Source organism: Leptidea sinapis, chromosome 31 (assembly GCF_905404315.1).
Source record: "Leptidea sinapis chromosome 31, ilLepSina1.1, whole genome shotgun sequence".
NCBI classification, from domain to species: Eukaryota; Metazoa; Arthropoda; class Insecta; order Lepidoptera; family Pieridae; genus Leptidea; species Leptidea sinapis.
The window spans coordinates 2,496,482-2,515,821 of NC_066295.1; the positions used below are offsets into that span (position 1 = coordinate 2,496,482).

At 36.7% G+C, this 19,340-nt stretch overlaps 1 protein-coding gene across 1 annotated transcript in view; it reads left to right on the forward strand.

Annotated features, from left to right (window-relative positions):
• The first annotated feature begins 4,034 nt into the window (after window positions 1–4,034).
• LOC126974044 (jmjC domain-containing histone demethylation protein 1) overlaps window positions 4,035–19,340 on the forward strand; it is a 70,009-nt gene continuing 54,703 nt past the window's right edge. The window contains exons 1-3 of the mRNA XM_050821416.1: window positions 4,035–4,183; window positions 8,330–8,556; window positions 18,806–18,917. Coding sequence (XP_050677373.1) covers window positions 4,136–4,183; window positions 8,330–8,556; window positions 18,806–18,917 — 387 coding nt within the window. The 5' untranslated portion in view covers window positions 4,035–4,135. The remainder of the gene's footprint in view (window positions 4,184–8,329; window positions 8,557–18,805; window positions 18,918–19,340) is intronic.

A 19,340-nucleotide genomic window follows, 5' to 3' on the forward strand; every position in this document is an offset into this window, starting at 1 on the left:
AACTTATTAATCGAAAATATAGATATCATAATAATGAAATAAATAAAAATAAATTTAATAATAATTTAAAATAAAATATCGACAATCGATGAAAAAGTGTCAAACACTACAGATAGATTATAATATTATGATTTTTACTCTAGATGAATTAAATCAATACTCAATCACTTTTAGTCACTTTAAGCATTATTTATGAGCTTATTATTTGTTCATACGTGCATACCTTTCTTTATCCAAAATGAATTTAGCCATGAAAATTATCTTACTCCCATCTTACCAGCCAGATTTTAAACCACATATTTTACACAATTTCTTATTACATGGTATAGCTTAGAAATTCTTACATATTTATTCTATAAATAATTTAGCACATTACCCTGAATAATATACGAATAACGTAAAAGAAAACGTAAATTCGTTTCAAATATTGTTAACAGTCACTTTTATTTTGAATGAATGAGACATTACATGACACTCAAACCAAAACAAACAAAAGAGTCGAATATATGTTAGAGCGAGGCAGCGTTTGCCGCCATTATTTCTAGTGCAATGCCATACATATTCGAGTTTATTAGAGAGTTGCGCCAGGCTGTGAAAAGACACAATCAGAAATGAATAGACATAGCTGTCGAAGGTGATTATGGTGTCATTTGTGGCATGTGCCATATTTTGGCTTTGATTTTGTATGAGGTGTATTGTCTATATGTATAGAACGTCGACGCCATTTGCAAAATAAAATATTGTTTTTAAGACTTATAAGAACCGTCATAGTTTCAAACTCCGTTTCTATATCGGCATACAGATGGCGTTAGTTTCAATGAAAAAATTAATGTTCTAAGTGTCAAGTGTGTCACGTGCACGTCGCAATGACAATTAAAGACAAATGGCCACCATTTCTGTACTTGTGTTGTATGTTGTGAATTGTTGTGGTATCAATGATATTATAGTATTAAAAAAGGTAGATATGTCACTAGCGCGCCAAAAATCAATCGCCTAAATTGAGTCAATTGGTTCATGTGGTCGTAGTCGCTCTCTCGATACGAAAACGGCACGCACGCGGTTGTTGTTGACAGACAGTTGCTTACAATTTTATATACAGCATTAAAATGCCGTCTTATGTAATGCGAAGATGCACTAATTACGCAAATAAAAAAAGGAAAATTCATTGAATTACATACCACAGGTAAGGAATCATGAAATAAAGTATTTTATTTGATTTCAATATTTCTCTAAATAAAATAAATATGGCGGTACGACATCACGTGCTGGACGGAATAGTGTAAGAGCCCGTGAACCCCAGACCTACGGTATTGTATAAAAGCTGAAAGTTTGTCAGCGCATGCTTCCAATACAGGTAAGAACGATGGATCATTATGGAGTTCGGGTTACAGTGGATTCGGCAGGTAAACGGCACTAAGGGCGAGTAAAACACCGAAGAACAAAGACTGTGTATGTTATTGTTTGTGCTTTACACCTATATCTGTTAAGTTCGTTTGTTCACTCATACATAATAATATAATCATTACACAGTGATTCTTTTGTTATTGTTTGTATCAATGTGATTTGTTATTACTTATCATAATAATAATAATTACATGAGGATACATTTAAAGTGAATGCGAGAAATATTTTACACTTAATTTTATAAAAGGTAAAATAAATGACTTAAAATTATTTTGTTGTATTATTATTATATTCATAGCTATATAGGTAACAATTATTATAAATACTAGATATAAGCATGGTATAGGTATGTGTAGCTATTGCCATAAAAAGTTTTCAATACACGATAACAGATGGCAGTACTTTTCCCAAATAGTTGAGTTAGGTCTCTATTACTACTTACTAGTACAAAGGTACTCTGTGCTAGCATATAGATCTGACAGTCGGATAAAGTGTGACCAATTTTGATTTCTTGTCAATGTGTGCGTCCACTAGTGGTTTAATTTTAATATCGAAAATACAAAATTACAAAGGAGCTAATGTCAAACTTGGCTGACCGTTAACGACTTGTCAATTAAAGTCTGTTACAGTACCCAACAATAGATTTGATTACCTTTTCTATCTCACGTTAGAGAAGTTCTCTGAAGTCGAAAGGTTGATCGCTTTCCATAACATGCAATCACTTTGAAAACTTGAGTACTACATCACTGCTATCAATTACCAAGAGGTCTGAGAACATTCCAGGAAGCTTCTCAACTTCTGGAAGAAGCTGGGATGGCTGGCGGAACTGGAAAACCCTGTATGCAGAATGTTGTAATTAGGGTTCTAATTGCAGAAACAGGAGCCCCTTTACCATACCACCATACTTTAACACTTTTTTGAATGAAAATAAGGGACAAGACGAACAGCACGTTCAGCTGATGGTAATTGATACGCCCTGCCAATTACATGCAGTGCCGCTCAGGATTCTTGAAAAACCCAAATATTCTGAGCGGCACTACAATTGCGCTAGTCACCTTGAGATGTAAGATGTTAAGTATCATTTGCCCAGTAATTTCACTAACTACGGCGCTCTTCAGACCGAAACACAATACTGCTTCACGACAGAAATAGGCTCCGTTGTGGTACCCATAATCTAGCCGGCATCCTGTGCAAAGAAGCCTCCCACTGGTATGTAAACTGTCATGACTCTTATTCTACTCTATTTTGGTGTACAGCTAGAGTGTCAAGTGTGGAATTATAGGTATAACACTACTCAAAAAGTTGAACAAACCCCACCGACCTCACATCATCCCATGCTAATTGCAACCATAAATTGCCGTCTGTTTCACTTGTATTTTACCGGCACGAGATTCGGTTAACTACCGGCTTTTCTATTTGTTTTCTCTCCGGATTCATTACAATCATTATATGGCCATATAAAAATAAATATAACGCCTGCTACATTATAAGTACCCAATTTCCTAAACAAAATTTTCACTTTCATGTTAAATCCGTAAGTATATTATCTACAAATGGATTTAGGCCTACTTTATGGGAGTATGTGACAGTTACTAGGCTTTTTTTACTATTATATCAGGCTATGTAATTAACTCGTAAGTAAAAATGACCAAGTTGTTGTCGTAATTGAACAAAATAAAAAATTTATAGCTTCAAAGCAAGTTTTAAATTCAGACTACTGATTATATTTAGAATGTCTAAATTATATTTTATCTTGAGCACATGATTTTAATTACTAGTAGCTAGTGAAATTACTGGGTAAATGAGACTTAACATCTTATGTGTCAAGGTGACGAGCGCAATTGAAGTGTAGATATATTTTGATAATGCGCATCTAGTGAAACGCTAATAATCGTCTAAATTATTATTATAATAATTATTTATGTAGCCTTAGCCATTAGAGTACGAGATAATATGCCTCAGTGTTTTAACTCCAGTTTAAAAACACCGGACAAGCTCTTTTAAACGTGACGAAGGATTCGAAATGGAGCAAGAAGTAGCTATAAGCTAAATAATATATTGCTATAATAATATAATGGAGCAAGCTATACTATTGTTGATGCAATAGGACCTAAAACTAAAAGATCATTTAGATGTAAGTAATTACCTACCTATCTAAATTCTGTAGTTAGTAAGAAAACAGTACGTACTTACCTACGTAATGAAATTTCCCATTCTTACCATCACGCTGTTGTATAGGACTTTTTAACTGTATGCTTTTATTAATCAGATTTAGTTTTATTTAAATATTTAGATTAAGTTTCCTACCCATCTAGCTGGGAATATGAAATGAACAGATCGATCAAATATATCCAAATAAAAAGGAGAGCTGTATGTACGTACCTACTTACCAACCTGGATTACATTACCGTGACATTCATTAGTATAAATATGAAATAATTTGCCTTATCCAATCCGATAAAGTATTGTGAAATATGAATAGGACAATGGTGCGAATACTCAATAGTGCCAATACATCAAACTGTCAAAAAAAATGTCAAAACGGTGCCAACTTGTCAGCTTTGTCACAACTCACAAGTGCACTTCTCTTTGGAAGTTCCGTTTTGTGAGGTTGGCGTTAGTGTCGTGTGTTGCAAATGGTGGATTGCGTTGCGTTTTCTCGTGCTCCGTTTAAAATATTTACGTAAAATAGTGTAAATTTTGTGGTGCGGTGTTTCTGACTTTTAAAAACATGTCGGAAACACTGCCAAATAATAAAAAGCAAGTTTCAAGGCAGCTGGTAAGTGTTTATTGTTATTATTTTACGTATTTAGTCCCGGGTGACGCCATGGTGGCTTTATCTGGGATCACGTAAACATGAAATGGTGCATCACTGCATCGTGTATCGATTTATTTTAAGCTAAAAGTGGCTATCAAATTATATTTAATCGAAAATAGTCTAAGATATACTTGAAAGTGTGAGATAACTTGGAACTTTTTAACATTAGGTCGTAAGTTTTATAATGCGGCGGCCGTATTCATATTCGCGTGTGCGAATTGTCAATATCTACAATAGTTTTGAGATCGCGTATGGACGATCGTGCGGCTATAACAATGAGCGATTTATATATCATCATGACGAGCAAGTACGTCTGTATCAGAGCATTGCTTGTGGGCATATGGGTAAAGAAGGGACGAAGGCGTAACCCTCCCGCTGCTAGGCGGGCTAGGACTTGCGCTGTTCGAACTCCGAAGTGCGATACGACTACTCGTTAACAAGTTTATTCGGCCGAATTAAAATAACTCTTACAAGCAATTCCTATCCTATATAAATAATTCACAAATATTTTACAGGATATACACTTATAACGAATGATATACTTATAGGGTTACATTACGAAAAAATATTTAGGCTAATTGGACGTAGTTAGGTAGAAAGGACTCAAACCACACTTTGGCCAAAATAGAGTTAAAGTATGCCATCATACTCCTGAAGGTCTAATCTGTTGTGTGGTGCAAACTGATATTTTTTTGGAAATTTTTATAGTATATATGGAAGATTATCATATGGAAGATTATTTTGAGCTGAAACTTCAAATGCCTAGAACTCAAAAGCGCCTTTGTGTGGTTTGAGTCCTTTCTGCTTAACTATGTCCAATTACAGTCCTAATTTTGCAAAACTGTAAGAAATAGTCTCGTGGAGTATAAGTTGCATTGCTAAGTAACTTTGGCCCTTACATTATGATTTTTTATTTGATATGATGGAGATGATCATAGAGCTCTTAAAAATTATTTGCATAACTTTTTTATAATTGAATTAAAAAGAGCACAGGCAATAGCCGGAAAGCACCTTTAATTTATCATAATCTTCATACATTTATAAATATTATCTAGGTTTAATACATACACACACTCACACCTTGTTCCCGTCGGGGTAGGCAGAGACAATAGAATGCCATTTGCTTCTATCCTTACAAACCTCATGCACTTCCTCTACATTCATTACTCTTTTCATACATGCGGTTGCGGGTGCTTCGGACCTCTCCTTTTCTCAAAACTTCCCCAATTTGGTCGACGAATGTTCTATGAGGTCTCCCTCGACCGTCTTGCCCAAACACACTTGCCTTATATATTTGATGTGTCTAGGTTTTATTTAACTTGAAACTCAAAACTTTCTGCATATGTTCACATGTTCTAAATGTAATTAGTAAAAATACTTTCATACAATGAAAATAAATAGGTACATATAGTTTAAATGATATGATATATTGATAGTAAAATCATTATGTGATGATGTAACTGTGATAAATATTATTAATTCTTGTATTCTTGCACAATACATTTTGACTTCTTAATAACGAATACAATAATGCCCACTCTTTTAAGTGGCAGTCTATCCAGGTCAATATGACATCTATAGTATGCAGGATGCCATTTTCTTGTTATGACATATATGATGAATGTTATTTTTAAATAATATGTAGTCCTGTTTTATTTTTGATAATATAAATGCATTTCAAAATGCAATATGCATAAAATAATACCAGGATGATGTCAAATTTCAAATATTTTTAACACTATTTTGACAGATACGTTCCTATTTACATACAGAGCAAGGGGTCAATTTATACTAAAATACTGTCACATTTGGGGGGGAGGGTCTATCAATGAGCAAATTTTTTGGGACAAACACTCCATACTTTGGGCTTCAATAATGGATTGAGACATTTACATGACCAATTCGTTTCTGGCTTCCTGGTTAATGGATCCGCTTGGATTGTGTATTGTGATCAACAGTCTAACTTGACTTAACCCAGCAGTAGGTATGAGTGGAATTTACTTTTGGAGTCAGAAGACGTTAACAACCTCATCTGTTTGGCAGAGTTTGGACACTCTCATTGACAATATCTCAAGCGCGTGAACCAGTTACCGTGGTTACCGTAATCATGTCATGCTGAGAACCAATAACGTAAATCACGGGCGTATGACAGAGTATCTGACAAGACACATCTTAATATCTACCTAGATTCAATACCAATAACAATTTTTTTGTTGTGTGACTTTTTGTAGTATGACAAAACTGCTTCCATGTTTTATATGAGTTCACTGGAATTCAATGTTGACCTTTTGAGTTGAGTATTTTAAGGAACAACTTTAAATATGCATCTGTAATGAATTCCTCATATTACATTATCAAAGTTAAAAAAAATGATTTCTGTCTGATGTTGAGACAGCAAGATTTATTTTACTTTATTTCAGCTACTTCCAGAGTGTTATGTCATATAGTATGTTACTTTGGGGATCAGCAGCTAATATTCACGACATTTTATATTACAAAGAGTGCCATTTATAAATTACATATCAGCCTGAACACGCCCACTGCTGGACAAAGGCCATCCCAAAGATCTTCACAACGATCGGTCCTGTGCTGCCCTCATCCAACCAAATCCGGCGATCTTAAAGGCTGGCAATGCTCCTGTGATTCCTCTAGTGTGTTGCAAGAGAATGTGGGTGGCGATGGTCATTATAACCTTAGAATACAGCATATATATATATAAACTAGCTGACCCAGCAAATGTTGTATTGCCGATATTAAAATCGCGATACAAATGTAACTGTTGATCGTATATGGGCGATAATTTGAAGTATGTATTTTTAATGCTTACTCATAATCAAACATATTTAAAAAAAATGTCAAAAAATAAAAATAAAAAATTTCGTGTGGACCACCCTTAACATTTAGGGGGATGAAAAATAGATGTCCGATTCTCAGACCTACCCAATATGCACTCATAATTTCATGACAATCGGTCAAGCCGTTTCGCAGGAGTTTAATGTTTAACACCATAACACGAGAATTTTATATATTAGATATCATACATAGCTCCGAATTGATATGGATGTTAAGTTCTTAAAAAGAGTTTTATCGCCCATTTTTGTAGAACAGTACCAGTATTCTTCTGTGCCATGCTTGCGGCGTTTTGCCCTAGAGGATGACAATTGAATAGCTTCTGAAACTCGGCTGTAATTTCATCATCACCCGGCACCTTGTTCTTTTTAAGCTGTTTTAGGGCCATACTAATCTCGTACAGGCTGACATCTGGGATATCTTCGGTATAGTTTTGGGTTGGTATGGCTCTTGGGTCTTCAGCCTTTTTGATAACAGGTGCCCGTGGGTCAGTGATTCTGAGTATACTGACGAGAGACTTGTGAACAAGGAACCCGACACCACCTTGGGACATATGCTCGCCCTCCCGAAAGTAGAGCAGGTTTAGGATTATCGAGTCCTCACCCTGTCTTCGGACCTCAGATAATGCCACATCTCATAGTAATCTGCTCAGAGCTTCCTCCAGGTCCTCCAACTTCTCGTCGGTCCGCAGTGTTTTGACGTTATATGTTGCCAGGGCCAATGGTCTTCATTTGTGTTAGCGTAACTGAACCCCGGGACCTATGTGGTTGCTACCGTGGCCACCACGAGCAGGGCCGCCGGGGACTGGGGGTCGGGGCCTTACAGTGTCTGTCCGGTTTATTTTCTGGGTGGGTTTTGCCATAATCGCCGTGCTTGGCAGGCGGGTTAGCGATTGCAGTAAATCGTGCTGCTCTCCCGGATGCTGCTGGCAATAGTCCGTTCTTTGTATCCCTTAGTCGTCTCTTACGACACCTACGGGAGGAGATGAGACTATTCTACTGTGACACCACACACACCTTAATTTAAGACCTAGTGATTAGAGATTTATTAATTAATTAGGTTTTTTTTCAAATTATTAATAATTATATTTATTTTGATATAATTACCTACTTTTTATTATTCAGAGGGGTCTGTTTAAATATGCCTGGGCTATTGCTAAGTAAAATATGAATAACCTGTGTGTAATTCGAGTGAGAAACAATCTCACGGTCGAGTTAAAGCTTTCAGTATGATATTAATATTAGTTTTTCTATTCAGCGTGAGCGCAAGCAGCGAAAATTGTATTCGGACGAGTGGGCCCTCGGTGATGATGAAGCAGAAGGTGGTAGGGGGTTCTCCCTCGCTGACAAATTGGAGAGTCCCAGATTCGAGCACTCCGGGGCGGTGTTGGAGATGCAGGGCGCGGATCTCACCATCTCTTATCTGCAGAAGAACGGCTTCACAACTCCAATTCTGTTTAAAGATAAAGCTGGATTGGGTTTAAGGTAAGTGTTCTTATGGACTTTGATATTATGATGAGCATTTGATTTCGAAATATGAAGTTAAACTTTATTTTTATTGGATTAAGAGGACAGGACGAGCGTACGGGTCACCTAATGGTAATGATGATCGCGCATGCTCTTGCAACACATGATCACAGCGTCTAATCGCTATTCATATACAAGGGTTTTCACAAAACATTCGCAGGCACAAGTGATACGCATACATCAATTTAAATCAATCACTATTTTGGTAATAAAAACATTACTTTAGTAGCAAAATCGTGTTATGTCATTCAGTTCGTTCAGTTGTTGTCTAGAATATTTAATTCAATATATTTTTGTCTGTTCGTCATTAGAACAATATTATGTCGTTCGAATAACATGAAATGTATTATTCTGCGATACGTAAATACTAGTTTTTGCAATTTTGTACATTGACTAACTTAACGTGAAAATAACAATAAAGGTCATTTAAAGGGCGGGTGACATAGGGCTTTTGATAAAAATGCCTTAAAGTATCAATGAAAGTATCCTATATCACATCTTAATATATATAAATTACGTGACACGTTGTTTGTCCGCGATGGACTCCTAAACTATTGAACGGATTTAAATGGGGATTACTTCATGGAATGCAGTTTAGTCCAACTTGAGAGATAGGATAGTTTTTATTTCGATTTGGAACCTATAATTATTTTTATTTCCAATATTTGTTTTTTATGGACATATTTTCTGTGAGAGAATTTATTGACGTACGGTTTGACAGTTCTACTGTGTGTTTCACAGTATGTATTTTATTATAACGACAGGGAGCATGTTTTACGAAATAATTCTTGATGTTATGAAATATCATAGACAAATTCATAAAAAACAGTATTCTATTTATTATGTACAGGACAACGTCTGTTGTGTCAGCTAGTAGTATATAAATAAACAGTTATAACTTCAGTTATATAGGAGGTACCTTTAGTAACCACATCAAAGTACTACGCAAAATGGCCACCGGCTATACCGAAACGTGATTAACAGAAGCGATGTATTTTGCAGGCACGACATCCAATTCAATTATCTCTTCAATTTGTACTGTATTTGATGTCTCTCCTACGCTGTGTATCGATTGGTTTACTGTTTCTGCAATATTGTTGAATTTCGTATTTAAACCTGGTAAGGATGGATATGAAACAGTGAATTCAAAATCACGAACTTCGATTCTGTCGGATCTTCATTAATCAATGATTTTAATGACTAACAATTTTTATAAACTCGATCACTTCTTCATTTGTTTTTAAACGCTTTCAACTTTTAGTGCAATTTTTAGTAGTCTAGTAATTATGAGTAAAATGAGGCTAAGTATCTTATGTCTCAGGGTGACGAAAGCAATTGCAGTGCCTCTCAGAATTCTTGGGTTATTCGAGAATCATGAGCGGCACTGGGTGGCAAGGCGTATCAATTTCCATCAGCTGAACGTTCTGCTCGTCTCGTCCCTTATTGTCTGAAAATTATGTGGGCTGTAATATATTTTAAGGCTACTAATATATTTTAAGTGATTACCGCCGCCCACATTATCTTGCAACACCAGAGGAATCACAGGCCGGCCTTTAAGGAAGGTATACGCGCTTTTTTTGAAGTTTATTCAACAGCTTTGTAGTTCGTGGAAGAAAGCTTCTTGAAAACCGCACCGTGGAGGACCCGCTAGGTGGTGGGGATGATAGCCTAATTAGTGACATGTCGTGCGAAAGTGGAGTTCGGCGGCAGGAATCAGGTGAAACAGCTCTTTGGAACACTCCCCGTGATAAATGCTGTAGAAGATACCTACGCAATGAAGCGACGTGTCTAAGCAATGCCAAGTGATCTAGCCGTTCACAGAGCACTGGGTCCCCTACACACATTGTCGGGGACCCCAAGTGCTCTGCGTTGCACGCGGTCAAATGGATATAGCTGATACTGGGGTGCGCCAGAACAGAGATGACAGCAATATTCCATATGTGGCCGGACCTGCGCTTTGTAGAACGCTAGAATGTGGGCGAGCTTGAAGTATTGCCTTGCCCTATTTATGACACCCAGCTTCATCGAAGCCAATTTGGCTTTGCCTTACCCAGCTTTGCCCAGTATTCCGATACTAGGCGGGGCTTTAAGGGAAGTGTTGTAGAAGAGCGGTGATACGACAAATGGGGCTTTTTTTGTGGTAAACGCGCACACTTGAGTTTTTAGGGGGTTAAATTTGACAAGATCTTCTCAAGAGAGGACTCTATAGAAGACACAAGTTTATTCCGGCACTGGTCGACGATTTCCCGAAAGAGACCTGCATGGCCTGTGTATACGGCATCAGCAGTGCTGTCGTCTGCATAGCAATGTATGTTGGAGGTGTCCAACATAAAATTGATATGCAGAAGAAAATGCGTGGGAGTTAGCACACAGCCTTGGGGCACTCCAGCGTTCACGGGCTTGGGATTCTAGCAATAACCGTCGTCAACGACTTGTATGCTGCGCCCAGTGAGGAAGCTGGAGGTCCACTTGCATAAACTCTCGGGAAGCCCAAATGATGGGAGTTTTGAGAAAAGCGCATTGTACTATACACGATCAAAGGCCTTCGCTATATCCAGGCTAACTACCAGGCCTTCTCTTTTGCTTTCAATAGCCGCCGCCCATCTATGTGTTACCTGCTACCAGAAGATCACCTGCCGGTCGACCATGGCGGAAGCCGTACTGTCGGTCGTTGATTAACTGGCGACTTTCTAGGTATACCAAGAGCTGGCGGTTGTATTGTATAAAGTTTTTTGGTTAAAAAGGCAGACCAGTGATAAGTATTTGGACGTTATTCTCATCGGCTTCTGGTTTTTTAACATATGTAATGTGTTAGACCCAGTAAATTAAAAAGACAAACGTAATGCCGATTTAATAGATGGTAGTTTCAAGTATATTTCCTTGGTTATTTCTTCTGTATGTCATGACCACTTTGCACAGGATGCCGGCTAGATTATGGGTACCACAACGGCACCTATTTCTGGCGTGAAGCAGTAATATGTAAGCATTGCTGTGTTTCGGTCTGAAGGGCGCCGTAGCTAGTGAAATTACTGGGCAAATGAGATTTAACATCTTGTCTCAAGGTGACGAGCGCAGTTGTAGTGCCGCTCAGAATTTTTGGGGTTTTTTCAATAATCCTGAGCGGCACTGCATTGTAATGGGCAGGGCGCATCAATTACCATCAGCTGAACCTCCTGCTCGTCTCGTCCCTTATTTACAGAAAAAAAAAACTACAATATCTTATAGGTGTTATTCTCCTTTCTCCTCTCTTCTCCGAATACTATTCTACAACAGAGTTCAGAACGACTTCCTTCGTTCCTTGTCGGTGTGTTTTAATATTATAGACTTATTAGCCTGTACAAATGATTTAACAGCCAAGACTGTGTCGTGTGAATACCCTAAGATTTGAAATTATTTGTAAATTTTTATTGAAAATAAGAACCTGTAATACCATTCAGTTTTGAAAAGAGCATCCTTAGAGTTTCTTGCTCGTTCTTCTCTAACGAAATGTACCTTCCGAACGAGCTGTATGAAAAAATGACGTATTTCAAGTGTAATTTAATTCTCCTACGAAATAAAATATTTTTGCTTTGATTTATCTTTGTTTCTGCAATTATTGTACAGCGATGTAATAACGTCGATATTTAAACACCACTTATGTTTCATTTTTTATACGATAGTTGTAATGTGCTTAATAGTTGATTTAGATCACATCAGTCAATGAATCAACGCGTAATCTACTTAAACCTTATCTTGACTAGTGCAAAAGGTTTTATTAACTCTGCCCACTTCCGATTTCCCCCGGGCGTGTATTGTGTAGCCTCCCTGGTGGGCGAGAACCGGGTGCCAACGTCGGAAGTTTTGCAGTTATATTGCCGACTTGTTGAAATTTTTCACAGGCATTTCACAAGTTGTTATTGATTGGCGCATGACGTGTTTTATACAGTTTTCACCATTTTTCTATGTATGTTACTAAACGAGCATTCATTATACTCTGTGTGTACATATCTCGGATACGGATTGGACGATTTGGATCAAAATTTATATTTAGATAAGGTTTTGCTTATCAAAACTCATATATTCCTTTAGATCAAAAATGACACATTTAAATGTAAAAATATTACAATTTACAGCCGCACCGGCCAGCTAGTAAAAAAATAAATTTAAAAATAAAAATATTTATGTCAACTACTAAAAAAAAATTTTTTTGCGTGTAAGTAATCTATTTGGCGAGCATGGACTAACTCGAACTGAATCTACCTCGTGCCACCACGTAAGAATAAAATGTAGCTGAATTCTTAAAATCTCATCTTCTCTCATCGGAAAACAAAAATTTTTTGTGACCTCCCTTTGCGTGGTAAAATCGCAACAACTACTGAAGCGCAGTTGTTGTTGCGATTTTACCACCATATTCTTTTTAAATTTATCAGTTAAGAATAGACCTTAAAGGGCTGCAAGTCCTAAGTCATCTTTTAAAATACGCCCCATGGTTCTAGATGCTATCTTCATCTTCCGAGATAAAATCTTTTTTTTAGATTACAAAAATTTGGACAGAATTTCTTCGAATTCTTTCCCTAAGTTATTGCTTTGACTACCTTTTTAGTACATACACTACGTAGACGGCCAGATCTTTTTCTGTCACAAACAGAGGAGTCTGATTGTATGTATTAACACCCTGATATACAAACATTTTACTAATACCAAGCGTATGGAGAATTTTAAAAATTGCATTTGACTCCATACCTACTTTGTAATGTAATCACAGCGATTCTGTTCTCTTTACCACTCCTTTTAATATCGCAAAATACTGTACAATGTACAATCCTGTCATATTAATTTTTTTTAATTGAAAACTCCTTGGTTTTAAAAATCGAATACCATTTATTTATTTAAAAAAAGATTCTCGGTCTTGTCACAAGGTCTTGTCAAACTTGTTTAGTCGTTGAGAAAATGGAATTGACTCGAGAAAATTCTAGAGCGATGATTTATTATGACTTTCGAAGTGGTTTAACACAAAAACAGTGTGTTGACCGGATGATTTCTGCATTTGGTGATGAAGCCCCATCCAAAACCACAATTTATCGCTGGTTTGCTGAATTTCAACGTGGACGTGTTAAGCTCAGTGATGATCCCCGTGATAACGTGATGAACAATTAGGTGTAAAAAAGTTGTTTTTCCGATGGATGCCGCATTTGCTCTGTGAAGAGCAAAGAGCGGCTCGCGTTACTTGGTGCGTCAGAACTCTCTAAAGATTCCACGCAGGATCCTCAAATGCCTCAAAAAACCAGTCGCGAGTTTGGGTGTTCGAAAATGAGTTAAAGCCAACAAAAATTGTTCGTTCACGGAGTTTTACAAAAAAAATGGTGGCCACGTTTGTCCCCAAAACCGGCCATGTTGCGACTATTCCTCTTGAGGGACAAAGAACGGTTAATGTCGTTTCTGAACTCCGTAAAGAGCACTGCAACCGCCGCATCATCCTTCATCACGACAATGCGAGTTCTCACACCGCGCACAAACAAACGAGTTTTTAGAGCAAGAAAACAGAACTATTAGACCATCCGCCGAACAGCCCTGACCTAAGCCCTAATGATTTCTATACTTTCCCTAAAATAAAGAATAAATTGCGTGGTTAGAGATTTTCATCACCTGAAGAAGGACGCGAACAAAACGGCCATTTTGGAGACCCCAACTTCCGAATGGAATGGTTGCTTCAATGATTGGTTCCATCGTATGGAAAAATGTGTCAAATTTCGCGGAGAATACTTCGAAAAGCAATAAATACATTTTTAAATAGTAATGTTGTGTCACTTCCTTGATTCCCGAAATGTTCAGTGCCGCCCTCGTATGCCACAACCTGCGTGGAGTGTCGCAAGCGACCGTCGGTATTCCTATAATATAATACCAAACCTTAATGCGTCGATACAGTCGATAATTTAAAATTTTGTATTATCCGTGATTTCATTTAAGTTGCATGTGCATTTCAATTGAGTGAGACTGTGGTCTAAATGCGTCATCACGTTTCGGATCGCAACAACAGAAAACTGAATTAATGCTCGTATAAACATCGAGTCGGGTCAAACTTATTATGTACATATCTACAGAATATGCCTGCAAATTTATTTTGAAACATTGTATGGTAATATAAGGTAAAATTTAAACACTTATTTCGATTATATATTCAATGGGATTGCTAAGAAGTTGCAGACATTATGCTATTAGCGCGCACCGCACGTGGCTCGACCGCGTCGTAATTAGAATGTATTTTGATTTTCGACTGCAACGTTTGTTTACGCAAAGTTCGGCGGTGACAAACACTAACTGCCTTCTTCCTTTTATTATTTTAATCACGTCATCCTGTTTATATAATTTCAATCTATCTCAGTCTTGGCAGCCGTACGAATTTGTTTTTAAGTGATCGCCCTTAAATAATGAAAAAGTGTGTGTACTTATGTACACGCCTTAGAAGTTATAGTTCTTTGGCGTATGGAAAAAAATATTTTTTAGATAATAATGTAATTATTTTTAATTAACGATGTAAATATATTATACATACCGACAATAAACCTCAAATCTATAAATGCACTCAAAACAGTTTATTCAAATCAGTTTTATCACTAATATTCAATGTGCTCAACACGTGTTCTAAATATAAAAATACTAGAATATACAACTTGAACATAGTTATCGATTTTCATGCCACCTAGAACTAACTTCACGATGTAGAATTCAGGTGTCGGTGTGCGCGCGCATCGTAAAAATTCACTCTCATCATTTTTCTCCATCGCGCCAAAAGAAGTATAACTTCAATAATTATGTGTGAGGAAGGTCTCCTAAAATAATAATTGTTAATGTTAGAAAGAGCGATTTGAAGACTTTGAAGAGTCAATTTCCTCATAAGTTTATGCATTTACTAGCTGTTACCCGCGACTTCGTCGACAACGTGGACGCGTTGAATAGTTACTTTGGGCAACATTTTTTTTTTTAAATACTTATTTTGCAAATAATACACACATACTCGTGGCACGCCACATAAAGACGCCCGTGGGAATTTGTTTTACAAAATGTACTGCTGCTGTACCATGCTGCTTTCACGGGAAACTGAACTCCTCTTAACTGAAATAGCATATCGGTCGGAGTTATCGGAATACGACGAATCAAAACATTATCTTCTTTTGCCATTCCAGTCTAAGTCCAGGCCAGTCGAGATTGAAGCTTTTATAAAATTCCGTCCCAGGTGAGTAATTTGTACTATTAATTAGCCTTGGTACGTGAAGATTTCTCATTAAGAGGACTGGAACACCGAGTTTCGACCTCTACTTGAGAGTTGAGAAACTCTTAAGGATACGATGTCATGTGTCAATAACATTATCTACCGACATCATATATACATCCCCCTCCACGGCTGACATTATTTGTTCGTTTATCTGGCCTACGGTCTCATTTGGCCAAAATTGCACTTTCACACATGCATTCTTGATTATTTTAATCGCCATATTTATTTGTTAATCAGGATTGACATTTTTAAATCATTTGTGATATTGATGATAGAATTCATGTCTCAGTGACGTCATGCTATTACTGTTACTGACATATATAAATACCACTGGACAGGCTATTCCATATGTTTGACAGCAATTTTTTGTGCCTATTTGAAGCGCCATTCGCGAGCGTCCCGAGAACAAATTTTTGACATATAATACAAATGGCTGCGAAGTAACGTGCAATGCTCTGAAGTATTTTTGCATTTTGAATTAATTTCGTTCGTTTTCCGTGTTACTTATACTTCAAGAATCAGCGTAATAAAGTACACAATTATTTTTTGTAAATAGTTTCCCAAGATCTATCGATGTTTGCTGAAGTTGTCTAGTTTTAGTACGGCAGACTCTCGCTACATGGCCAATACTACAAATGGCGAATGTCAAACAGGCACAAAAGCACTTTAACAGCCGCCAGTCCATTGATATATAGTAGAGGTCAGTGGTTGGTATATAATCTTCTCCGATTTTTAAAACAGTAGCCTCATATTAAGAATAATTGTGCGCTTGCACTAGCATATTTGTAGTCAGAAAAACTGTTTTTATAGCATTTATTTCATCTATACGCCTAGTAATAACCGCCAGGGTCTGTCTAAAGTCACCAGCTAAAAGTGCCACCATTCCTCCCATGATACCCTGGTTACTTTTGTATAAATACCACTTTGCTGTCTTTCATTGTGTGATCTAGGGCTTCGATTGCCTTTTTGTGGGACATCGTATATTTATCCCAAACCAACAGCATGCACAGCTGCAACATTCTCCCGCGCTCACTGCTTTTGCTAATGTTACAAACTGACATTTCCTCATTCGCCTTCCACTAATTATAATAATATTGATACACTTTTACACAAATTATCTTGCCCCAAATTAAGCATATAGCCAGTGTTATGGGTTACAAGACAACGATATATTTAATACAATATACTTACTTAAACATACATATATAAATTTAAACATACATAAATACATATAAACATCCATGACTCGGAAACAAACATCAATATTCATCATATAAATGCTTGCATCTACCGGGATTCGAACCCGGGACCTCTAGCTTAGTAGGTAGGATCGCTAACCACTCGGCCATACAGGTATTATAGTTTAAAAACTTCCTATCATGTCCTTAAATACAAAGTTTCATGGTTTTATCTCCGAAAATTACGATTATAATATAACAATAGGTAGCTTAAGTCCTTTCTCAAGTTGGTCTAGTCTGTTTTTGTACCAAATATAATTCAAAGTCGAATTCAAAGTTATACGTGAAAGCGTGACTGTGTTTGGATTCCATACAAACCTTCTTTTCCCCTTGTTATCCCCACACATGTCGAAATTTCCAAAACGCTAGAACAAATTGACGACCCCTGTAGCCCAGTGGTTAGTAACCCTGCCTACTGAGCTAGAGATCCCGGGTTCAAATCCCGGTAGATGCAAACATTTATGTGATGAATGTGAATTTTTGTTTCCGAGTCATGGATGTTTGTATTTATTTATTTATTTATTTATTTATTTATTTATTTATATATATATATAATCATTCATATTTGTATGTTTGTTAAACAGTTGATAACCTGCTCAACTATAATCCCTACTAATATTATAAATGTGAATGTAAGTTTGTTTGTTACGCTTTCACGCCTAAGCCACCGAAACGATTTTGATGAAATTAAGTACAGAGCTAGACTAGAACTTAGAAAAAGACATAGACTACATTTTATTGCACAAAAGAGATTTGTAGGGGTTGAAATAGGGGGTGGAAGTTTATATGGAAGAAATAGAAGATATATATAGTGTTTTGCACTCATATAGTACAGGCAGTGCCTTGTTTGGGGCAAGATAATATGTGTAAGAGTGTGTCAATAAATTATTATTATAATATTTATTTATTTCTTAATAAGTGCCTAAATACAAAGTTTCTTAGTATCATCTTTCTTCCATATAAACTTCCACCCCCTATTTCAACCCCTACAAATCTATTTGTGCAATAAAATGTAGTCTATGTCTTTTTCTAAGTTCTAGTCTAGCTCTGTACTTAATTTCATCAAAATCGTTTCGGTGGCTTAGGCGTGAAAGCGTAACAAACAAACTTACATTCACATTTATAATATTAGTAGGGATTATAGATGAGCAGGTTATCAACTGTTTAACAAACATACAAATATGAATGAATCATGCGTCGTAATCTACAGAGACGCGTATTCGCATCCCGGATCGTCAAAAATTTTGGTATAAATTAAATTTGTACTTTTTTTTTACTCTAAGGTTACCTAAAAATTACAGACAAGTAATATTCGTTTACGCTTGGCTACCGAATGCACTCAAAGAATCGGCAACAATCTGGCCTTACATTGTACTACTTATTATCAAACTAGATGCAAGCATAGTATTGTTGCTGCCTTATAAGTTATAACGTCCACGCGGACGACGTCGCGGTAACTAATAAGTCGAAAAGTAAATTATAATGAACGCCTTGTCAGTTATGTCGTATTCGGTATTTGCCCATATAAAGGCAAAGTCGAGGCCAGTCATAAGTTATTCAAAATGGTATCTTATTTCGTATCTTTTTTAAAACGCTTCACTGGGTGCATCGACAATCTATCGGCCATTCAATGAGACTCCTAGTATACCTACGAGGTGTGACTGCGACAAAGTTCCGCACAGGAATGACCTGTAACCTTTCCCCTGTTTGTCCGCAGAGTGCCGACCAGTAACTTCACAGTTAACGATGTGCGCATGTGCGTCGGCTCCCGACGCCTTCTTGACGTGATGGATGTTAACACACAGAAGAACATCGAGATGACCATGAAGGTATCAAATATTCAATCATCATTCACAAATATTTACCATTAAAAATAAATTAATGATATATTATTGTGTTTCTCGCAAGAAAACATAACTACGCATTTAGGAACGAGTTTTGTTTCCCGCTTTTATTTATTTGCTGATGTTGGTATCACCGGTAAAAGGCGTAGATTATTCGGTCTATATTTAGCCACATACGATCTTAATACATTTCATAATGAGTACTTCCCCGGATCGTAATGATATTTATCTTGTTTGGTAAATAAAAAAAAATGTCTTTGGTATTTTCCTCTTGCTTATTATTGCTTGTGTGCACTTTAATATGAATGATTGTATATGCATAGGTAGGTAACCTCTACTACTTGTCATTATACATATAAATCAACGTTGGGTTATCAAGGACTTCATTCAATAGAGACAGAAAAGACA